Source organism: Lycorma delicatula, chromosome 7 (genome assembly GCF_047948215.1).
Source record: "Lycorma delicatula isolate Av1 chromosome 7, ASM4794821v1, whole genome shotgun sequence".
Classification (NCBI taxonomy): Eukaryota; Metazoa; Arthropoda; class Insecta; order Hemiptera; family Fulgoridae; genus Lycorma; species Lycorma delicatula.
In genome coordinates this window covers 113,077,079-113,087,874 of record NC_134461.1, presented here as the reverse complement: position 1 = coordinate 113,087,874, position 10,796 = coordinate 113,077,079, and the positions used below count along the sequence as shown (strand labels likewise).

Genomic DNA, 10,796 nt, shown 5'->3' with positions numbered 1-10,796 from the left:
CTGGCACAGATATTTTGATTATTATTATTATTAAACTCAAGATAACACACAAGATAATTTCAAGTGACAATTATATATATGAAAAATTCACTACAGTAAACTTTACAGCTTAAAACAAACGTAATTAACAAATAAATTCTCTTAACTATATAATCATAAAAAATCAATAAAAACAATAATAAACACATTAACACACACAAATAAATATTCAGAAGAAATGGTTAATAAAATTAAAAAATCTGGGTGCAATCTAGCTTTCAGAACAGTACACAAAAAACAATTACATACAGAACACAATAACTGTAATAATCTGACAGCGCAAATTTCTTTTGTCAAATAGATGCAACTTTAAAAATATAAGAACACTTAAAACCCCTCAAAATCAATGTAGCCATATCTGTCAACCACTTTATAGTCACAAATCCATCAATACTGACAACAATCCCGATAACCTACACACTCAAAGGGATATTCTTAATACACTTGAATATTACGAATTACATTTAACACATAATAAAAATACTCTAGATGAACATAATTCCAATCCAATATACACTTCAATCACATTCTAAATACATGACTGCTTTCCTAAAAATATAGCTGCCAGGAAAAACAGTACTAGTCACTGAAACACAAGAGTGCCTGAAAATAAAATTTAAACCAATGGGTATCAATTAAGATGTATTAGAACACCTTAGTAGAGTAATGTATTTATTATATTGAGTTGTTGGCAGACAACTCAAAAAATAAAGGTGAAATATGTCTGCCAAACAACATAATGCATTGTAATACGTCTAAGAAAATAACATGTTTCACTTGTTCATATTTCTCAGTGAAATGTCAATTTTAGTGTAACTAGTTGAGAGTGTGAGGGCTTCATTGCAATGCCAAAACATGTTTCTCACTGCATAATATGTAAATGACTAAATTTTGCAATAATATTTCAACCAGGTTACTAACAATGAGTGACCTCATTAGTTGGCCTAGTTGAATGAAATTTTGATTGTATGTGAACTAATTTGTTTTGTGGTCTATATTAAGGTTATGATTTCAATTACGTTCTAGTCTAGTGTTATTTTTTTTATTAATTAATGTAATATGTTGATGGTCTCCTATATTATTATGACAATGTAGGAGTTAGTTATATTGAAGAATGGAACAGTATTAATCGTGAGACATCCTAATTTTATGAATAAATTGTTTTATATTATTTACGTATTCAGCTCACTTCAAGTGTTAGGTATGATCTAATCATTGTATAATGTTGATGTACTTAAAATGTTTCATTGCGGGGGTAAGAAATTAATTGATAACAGATCTAATTTATGAATCCAGCTTTAAATATTTTATGTTGTGATTTTTAACATATATGAAAGGGGGAGTGTTGTGCAATTAAATATCCGTTTTGTGTTTTTTGCTGTTTTACATAGGATCAGGTTTTATTTCTTTCAAACTGTTTTTAATATATTAAGTAATTTTATCATGTAGACTGCTGACATGTATTATATCGTGGGGTTTTAAGAGCTTTTTATAAAAACTAGGTTATGTGTGACCGCTTATTGGTTGAGTTTATTCTTAGTTTTCAATTCACTATGTATGTGAAACAGCGTATCTTGTGTGATTCATATGTCATTTTGTTCATTGGAATAAGTTTTTCTATAAAGTTCTCAATGTCAATGCTGAGTTTAGTCTATGTTCTGTTATTATGATGGTGCAGATCTTTTTTTAAGTCTTATACACATCTGTTCGAATGCTATGTTTGTAAACAACACATGCGTTAAAACATCTCAAATTTACATTTACTTAAAGAGTAAAGGAGTGATATAAAAAGAAAGGATTTAAATAACATACACCTTTACACTTTGAACAGAATTTATACAAGATTTACATAATTACAAGGACTGTTTTTTTTTCAACCTCTGATGGGGTATAAAATAAGACACATTGATATAACAAAATGATTTTATTACTAAAAGCTGAGTAGTATATAATTTACTTTTCTACATAATTGCCAAAACGATTGAGGCATTTGTCATATCATAACAGCTTTCTGATGCCCTCTTGAAAGAAGTTTGCAACAGTGAGGTGAAGTATGTCTTGACAGTCTCCTGAAGTTCTATGTTGGTGGCAAAGTGTTGTCTGCCCAATCATGCCTTCAATTCTTGAAAGAGGTGGAAACAGTTAGGTGCTAGATCTAGTCACGTTGGCACAGTGTAGTTGTGCATTGTCATGGATCAAAACCATCCCAAACAAGAGCATGCCTCTGTATTTGTTCTGGATCACTCTGCAAAGGCAATGTAAAGATTCACAATAAACTTGTTTTATTATTGTTGTCCTTAGCTCCATGAAGTCCACCAACAAGACACCTTTATGGCCCCAAAAAAACTGTAGCCATTATTTTCCTGTTGCTCAGTGTCTGTTTAAACTTTTTTGGCTTTTTGGAGAAGTGTACATCCACTGCTTAGACTATTCTTTGGTTTCTGGATTGCCATACACAATTCAAGTCTCACTGCAAGTAATGATAAGACTAAAATCATTATCGTAATGCGTGAAAAACATTAAGGCTGACCCCATTTGCTGCATTTTGTGATACTCACCAACATTTTTGGGACTCAATGTGCACACAGTTTCTGGTATCTTACGTCTTTAGTCACAGTTTTGTACAGAGAAAAGTTGAAATTTCTGGGATTTCTGCAGAAAGTTCACTTATCGTAAACCTCTGTTTGTCGCGGACAAAATCATCAACATACTCAACCGAGTGTACAGTAGCAACAGACCTGTGTCCTTGCCCACCTTCTTCATGGACATTTGTTCTGCCCTTCTTTAAATTTCCTATACCATTCCCGTATATTGCCATCACTCATAAAGTTTTCAGTATACACTAGGCTCATTCTGAGATGGATTTCAGCAGTACTACTTCCTTCTGCTTGCAGAAAACATATCACACTTCGCAACTCACACTTGGTGAGTGCATCGATCATAGCAGCCATGTTCAACTGCCCGCACCACAGCTCAGACTGAGGCAATGGAGTTGGCAAATGGCAGAGGTTGTAGTGAAAGGGCAATGCAATTGCATGATGCACAGACCTGGCTCCCGCCTAATTCTTGTTTACTTAGATGCACGATTGAAAGTTGAAAAAATCAGCCTCATATATAGGTTGCTGGATTCATAATAAACTGGAGGAAACTCGTTAATATTTTTAAAATTCTCCAAAAGGTAGCAAGTGAAAAAGAAGGAAAAGTTAGGCTGGAATTAGAATAGTACATTTTAAAGTTGGTTACTTATCCATATAAATAAGTAGGAAAAGCCAACTTTTATACCTTACAAAAATATACACAAGTACATACACACACTAATTAAAAAACTTCATACAAATTCAAACAAATATGCCATTTAAACTGATGTCCTTTTCTCCATGTTTTATTTGTTTTTATAGCTAAGATTCATTAAACATTTTTAACAGTTTTTTCTTTCAATTTATTAATAAATCACTGTTGAGATAAATGAATTTTTGAATTATAACCTCTCTGGTTTTCACAAACTAGAAGAAACTCAATAATGGCTAATGAATCACATTACTTTTCCTATCTTCTTGAAAGAAAACAGTCATCAACTGGGAGGGACAGATTTTTTTTTAATTTTGAAGCATCACTAACATTTACATAAAAAAAACCCTCATTACTTGTGGTTTTTAAGTTTATATGTTCAACTAAATGAAATCATGTTTACTGAGATGCTACTACAAAATTGAATATCTTCTTCAGTTGTTATACAAATATTTACCAGTAAGATCTCAACAGTACATGATTTAAACTCAAATTAAAAGGGCTAGAGATAGGTAGTAGCTGAAAGTAAACAACAAAATATCCCACAATGTCTTATACATTAAATAAAAAAAATCACCAACACCATTTCTGTGATATTGATTCACAGAATGCATCACAACTTGGAGTCTTTAAATTAATACGTCCAACTACATGAAAATTATGCTTTGTTGAGATAAAAGTAAAACTAAATTTAATTGTGTTCTTCAATTCATATACAAATGTTGAACAATGTGGTCTCAAAAGTATATGATTTGAACTCAGTTTCAAGGGTTAGAAAAAGGTAGCAAATGAAAAAGAAGGAAAAGTTAGTGTAAGGCAGGAGATAGAATAGTACATTTTAAAGTTGATTACCAGTCTATATAAATAAATAAAAAAAACAACTTTTATACCTTACAACAACAAATGCTTTAATTATTGTAAGAATTACTACATAAATTATGCTACAAAATGTATAAACAAACCACAAATACTTTAAAACTTTTCCTTTTGCAATAATTCTTTAAGTACTTTATCAACCAATGCCATATTTGCATTTTTATTTGACACTTTAAAAACCTGGCCTAGTAAAGCTTTATAAACTTTATGTTTTCCTGCTTTATACTGAGCTACCATTTTTGGGTTATTTTTTACAACACCTTCACATAACATCTTTATTTCCTGGATATCTGACATCTGTTTCCACCCTCTTTCTTCCATCAACTGAAAACAGAAAAAAATTTAAATTAGAGAAGTGATTTTTATTTTCAACTTCCTTAGTTCTACAGATGGAAGAAGACTGAATGTTTCTGTGGAGTTCCAGCCTAGTTCAAATAAAAATTTAACTATTAAAGTTTTGCCTTTCACTCATCAAAATAATATTGAATATAATAGTAACTACAAAAATACATACCAGCATAGTTTATTCTGCATATTTGTAGGGACTGTGCCATACAAAATAATTTCAATTAATTGTAGAATTACAAAATTAAGTGTTTCATATAACTTACCTTATTCTAATCTTTATAATATTTATCTAGGCTGAATATAACCTCGTATTTTTGTTTGTTTCTAAAATATGAAAATTTGTTTTAGTATTTTTTTTATGAATAAACTGATGTCATTTTAATATCAAATATTAGAAAACATTAGAGAACATTTTTTAACAAATAATAATATGGTTTTATAACTGAAGTAACTCCATAACAGACAGAAGCAAAAAGAATAATTTTGTATCTACTATCTTTACAGTCTTACATAAATTTACAAGAATATTTATGACAAAAGTAAGAATAATAAATTTTGCTTACAGTAAGATTGTAAATGTGAATCTATAGTGTATAACCCCCATATTCCTTGAAACAGCATACTTCTCTTAATAGAAACACAAGGCAGTATCATTATATTTAAATCAGGATATTATATTCAGAGTTGTTTAACAAATAACCAAAATCTATTTAATTATTTTATAATTCAGTTACTAACCTCTTTGGATGGTAGTTTATTTCCTTTTAAAACTTCTTCCAATAGAAGTCTGGAATTTATTAAACTTATATCTTGATTGTTAATTAAATCTATTATTTCCCCCACTCTAATTTCTATTTCATCATCACTGTTGAAAAAGAAAAATAATAATTTCTACATATTTCTCCAAAATTAAAAATAATTATAAAATTAATTATTATATACTGTCATCAATTTACATGCATATATAGTAGTAATTAAATAAAAAATGAACATACAAAGCATTTAATGTTAAGTTCACTAGTACATTATTAATAACATGTCACATGTTACTTACTCAAACCTAAATCCTTTATGAAAGATAAATCTGATTTCAGTCAGTGTTAAAAATCACAAATATTATTGAATCTGATAATGGATGTTACCATCGAAGTTTCCCAGATATGAAGCCAGTATGTGATGTGTAACATTTATAATACTTCAAGAAATACATTAATGCAGAGGTGAACTTGTGACATATGAATTTGTAGAGATACACCAGGAAAAGTGATGAAACATAAATAAATAACAGTAATTAATATAATAATGAAACACTTTCATAAAATATGACAAAGAACTGAAACATAAAATAGCTATGCTCTTTCTTTAATCTTATTTTAACAAATAAACTTCTACTGCTCCCAAAATGTTTTGGTTTGGTAAAAGGTGCTTCATATTTTGAATGAAGAGTGGATTCACTGGTTTATTTTTTTAAGATGCAAACTTATTGCAATTATTCCAACATAAATGAAATTTTCTGCCCAATTTTAGGTAATTTTAATTTTTTTTGTAATTTTTATGGATGAAGAATCAGAAGATGTTATTAATGAAATAAATAAAATTAATAAATCCACCTTATCAGCAATTTAAATATAAAATAACCAATTTTTTGGTTCTTAAAACATCATTAGGAAAATTAAAATACTACAAAATAAAGTCAAGATTAAAATAAAATACAGACATGACTGTATGAATATTATTACTATACTGAATTAAAATGTATATCTACTCTATGGAGTAAAATGAAATTAACAGAAACCATGTTATAAGGATTAATAATATTTTAACTATTTATAAGCATTATCTCTTTATGTTTATATTTAAGACACGTTTAAATAATTTATCCTCTAAAAACTTTTGTTCATTAATAAGATTTTTATGGTTACTATAAGTACAGAATTTTTCTGAACTACGTGTATTAAAATAATTATAAGAAATATCTAAAATGTTCATAAATGTATTTGGATTGTATGTATGATTATTATTCAAGATAAGATATAGCATAATTAGAATTTTCAGGTTTATTATTTTTAATACTATCAATATGTTCTTTTATATGTATAGAAAATTTACAATTGGTCATACTGGTATATTTCATATCACAATCTTCACAACTCAAACTGTAAACTCCCAGTTTATTAAAGTTTGCTGTAATTGTTATTATTATATTTAATTAATTTGTAATTTGATGTATAAGCTGGTGTTACATGTTAATTTTAATGCTTATTTTTTACATTATTTATTTATTGTATTAATACTATAACCATTTATATGGACAATGTTTTGAATTATTTCAATATTTTTGTTTAGGAAATATTTATCATATTTGAAGTAACGTATGACTCTATATAATAGTGCATTAAAAACAGTGATTATTTGGGACCATGGATGAAATGAAAAAATGGTTACAAAAATTTAACAACAAAATTTGGAGTGCCATCAAATTTTGGATTAAACTAGATGAATCTGCGAGTTTGACCCAAAAAAAAGTTGTAACAAGTCTGTGGGGAACATTTCTTATCAAAAATACAAGATTTTTGGTGGCACAAAGCATTTTTGGAAGGCCAGGAAGCAGTGGAAGTGGAAGCTGAACCTCGCTCATGGAGGCCTTCAACATTGAGAAAACTGAGAAAAATATGGAAAGAGTGAAGACTCTTGTGAGGTCAGACCTCGTTGAGACTGACATTGAGACTCAACATTGAGACTGAGGAGGATTGTTAAATTTTATTTGTTTTACCCTTCAGCAGATTCTGACTCAAGATTTGGGCATGAGAAAGCTGTGTGGCAAGTTGATGCTAAAAAACCTTTCCATTGAATAGAAAGACAATTAAAAGAATGTGTGTCCTTCTCGAAACAAATCATATGATCACTGGTGATGAATAATAGATTTCTGAGTACGAACCAGAAAAAAGTCAAAGTCAAGAGTGGCTCACTGACACTTCTCCTTGACCAAAGAAAGCTTGAATAAGCCAATCAAAAACCAAGTCCATACTGATTTGGTTTTTTTGACAGTAGTGGGTTTGTTCACACAGAATTTGTACCCCAAGGGCAAACTGTCAACCAAATTTTTTATAAAGAAGTCCTTGAAAGGCTCAGAAAAAGGGTGTTTTGTGTCAGACTGAACATTTTGAACATCTGGATGCTCTACCATGACAACGCTCCCTGTCATACAGCCATCTCCATCAACCAGTTAGGATTCCAGTTGGTTGATGGCATCAAAAAAAGGGATTTCAGTGATTCCTCAGCCCCACTATCTGTCTGATAGTCTGTGTGACTGTTTTTTGTTCCCCAGGATCTAAACCCACTTGAAAAAGGATTGTTAAAAAAGCCTAAAAGATTGTTAAAAGCCTTCCAGAATTGTTACAAAGAATGAAAATGACACCTTCACCTATGTATAGCTGTCCAAGGGAACTAATTTTAAGGTGACAACACTGATGTAAAAAATAAACTAAAATTTAAAAAAAAATCATTCTCATTAATTTTCTCTCACACCTTGTACTTCAACAAAGTGAAAGCAACTTTTAATTTAACACTGTTTAGCTTCCTACAGCTAACAAAAATGTTTTTAAAAAATACACAGTATAGCATAATATAATGAGCAAATATAAAATCTATTATATTTTTTAATTACATTCAGTCTGTTAGACAACACATATTCAAATGCAAACACATACAAATATACAGAATTATCTTCTTACAATACAAAAACAAAGAAGTAATTCAAATATCCTGAATTAATTAAACATTTTCATTAAATGTCACTTAATGATTACCATTGTTCCAAAGCAATTATATCTTTATTTATTAATGTAAGTAATTCGTTGATAAGAAAATTAGCCACACGCTTCGGTGTTCTTTCAGGATTTTTATTTAATATATTATTAAATAATTGCAGTAAACGTTCTTCATCCTAGAAAAAAATTGTAAAGAATAAAATAAACATAGTAATTTCTTTACTTTTAGGTGTTAATAAAAGTATTCTCTCCTCTATTAGGAGAGAATAAAAGTCAAAAACAGTATTCATGACTTTATTCAGCAACTTAGGCTATGATAATCGTTTTACTTCATCCAAACAAATCTATCTTTGAATGAAAGCTATTTTTAAAAATTGAAAGAATGAATACTAAGATATAAATGCAGTACAAAGAAAATAGGAAGAATTTAATTTAATAATATAATCCATGATAAGAAAAAAAATCTTTTTTAAATCTTTTATAAGAAGTTCTTCTCAGAAGTTTTCTGAGTATAATATAACCTTTGTAATAAAAAAAATAATAATAAAAAAAAAACAATAAAAATGTAGTATGAAATCTATTAATACTCATTAAAACTTTTATTACTTCACAAACTTATTATTTTGGATTTTTATGAGTTTCTATACAGAAATTCACCAAATATTGATGACTAAATGTAATGAAAAAAAAAACAGTATAATGTTATATAAAAAGACTACATAAATAATAAAAATAATTATGTAAGTAATACAGAGATAATGTAAAAGATTATAAGGTTTATATTTCAATAAATGGGTACCACTGTCATCAGTAACACCCTGAAATAAGATCTCAAATGCTGCTTTGGAAATCACAATTTTTCCCAATGAAATTGGGTGCACAAGCACACCTTGAAACTGGGAGGTAATACAGCTTAAATTTCAATAGCCAGATAGGTCTCTGCATAGTGCATTCAAAATGATCCATTTTCATTGATGTTCTATACATTTTTCCATCGAAGTGTTATACAACAGAGAAGTAATTACAATTTTAGGACAATAGATAAACATTTCTGGCTGGAGGAAATCTGGTAAATCTAATATAAACAGCATTTTATCTTTAAAAAAATTCATTTATTGAAAAATAAAAGGCAAATATAATTTATTTTTCTACATAGTTTCCTGCTTTAGAAATACATTTTTCCAGCGAGAAGGAAGGTTTTATCGCAGCATCATAGAATGAAGCTGGTTGCGTCGGGAGCCAATTGTGCATGAATCCCTCCATGCCCTCATCCATCTTCAAATCATTGCTCTCCTAGAGCTTCTTTAAGCAAGATAAAGTAATGAAAATCACAGGGAGACAGGTCTGGGCTGTGGGGAGAATGATTAAGTTGAGCCCAGAGCATTTCTTCTAGTTTTTAGATCGTTAGAGCTGCAGTATGGGGGCTGGCGTTGTCGTGGAGAAGGATGGCCTCTTGAATCAGTTGATCTCTTCTTTTGCAGTGATTTGTAGCCCTCATCTTGTTCCAACAGCTCGCAGCATTGATTGTGAATCGCTCATGCAAAAAATAATGAGCAAAATGCCTCAACAGTCGATCACGATGGTTGAAAGAACCTTCCCAGCTGACAGTCAAGGCTTGGCTTTCACTGGGGCTGCCTCCCCTTTCCTCCGCCACTCCATACTGGCTTGTTTCGATTGGGGAGTGTAGCAGTGGACCCACATTTCATCGCAGGTGGCGATCTGACTCAAAAATGCATCACATTCTTTTGTAAACCTTGCTGTTAGCCTCTCACAGACCTCTAAATGTCTCAACTTCTGATCAGCAGTCAAAAGGTGAGGGATCCATCTGGCACACACTTTACACTGGCAACTGAAGGTCATTTGTGATGATCGATCCCTTGACAGCTCCCATATCTTATTCTGACCCATTCTGCAATTTCAGATACTCTCACCCGTCGATCGTCTTCAAGAATGTCTCGAATCACGCAAATGTTTTCATCTGTAATGCTGGTCCGAGAACGGCATTCATGTTCCTAATTTTCCACTCATTCTCGGCCTTCCTTGAACTTTTTATGTCAGGCAAACACACAAGTCCTTGACAATATTTGGTACCCGAACTGTGGAGTCAATCTCCGAAAAATTTCTATCACTTGAACTCCTTCACGAGCAAAAAATTTTATAATTATACATTGGGTAGTATAGGGGTGCACCTGCTGCTCCAACATTGGGAGCATTACTGACAAATTAGTTGGGAGTGTGGAACTGCAGGCTCTCCCCACTCCTAATTACCCCACCCAAGCATACTAGAAGTGGGGGCTTAGTCCTACCAACCATAGACGCTCGGGAACAAAAATGCTGTTTATTTGATTTACCCCTGTATCTGTTAAAATCTTAATAATAATAACAAAGCATAATAAAAAATTATGAAATACAAATAAATCAACTTTTTCAAGAAAATAATTTTTTTTCTTTTTTCAATAAAATTCAATAGTTTAT

The 10,796-nt window shown here is 30.5% G+C and overlaps 1 protein-coding gene across 2 annotated transcripts in view; it reads right to left on the bottom strand.

The window, feature by feature from the left end:
* Positions 1-4,215: 4,215 nt before the first annotated feature.
* GatB (glutamyl-tRNA(Gln) amidotransferase subunit B, mitochondrial) overlaps positions 4,216-10,796 on the bottom strand; it is a 31,015-nt gene continuing 24,434 nt past the window's right edge. For both annotated transcript variants that reach the window (XM_075371082.1, XM_075371081.1), the window contains exons 8-10: positions 8,361-8,497; positions 5,290-5,416; positions 4,216-4,527 (exon numbers count right to left, since the gene is read on the bottom strand). In XM_075371082.1, the coding sequence (XP_075227197.1) occupies positions 4,300-4,527; positions 5,290-5,416; positions 8,361-8,497 (492 nt within the window). In that variant the 3' untranslated portion in view covers positions 4,216-4,299. The remainder of the gene's footprint in view (positions 4,528-5,289; positions 5,417-8,360; positions 8,498-10,796) is intronic.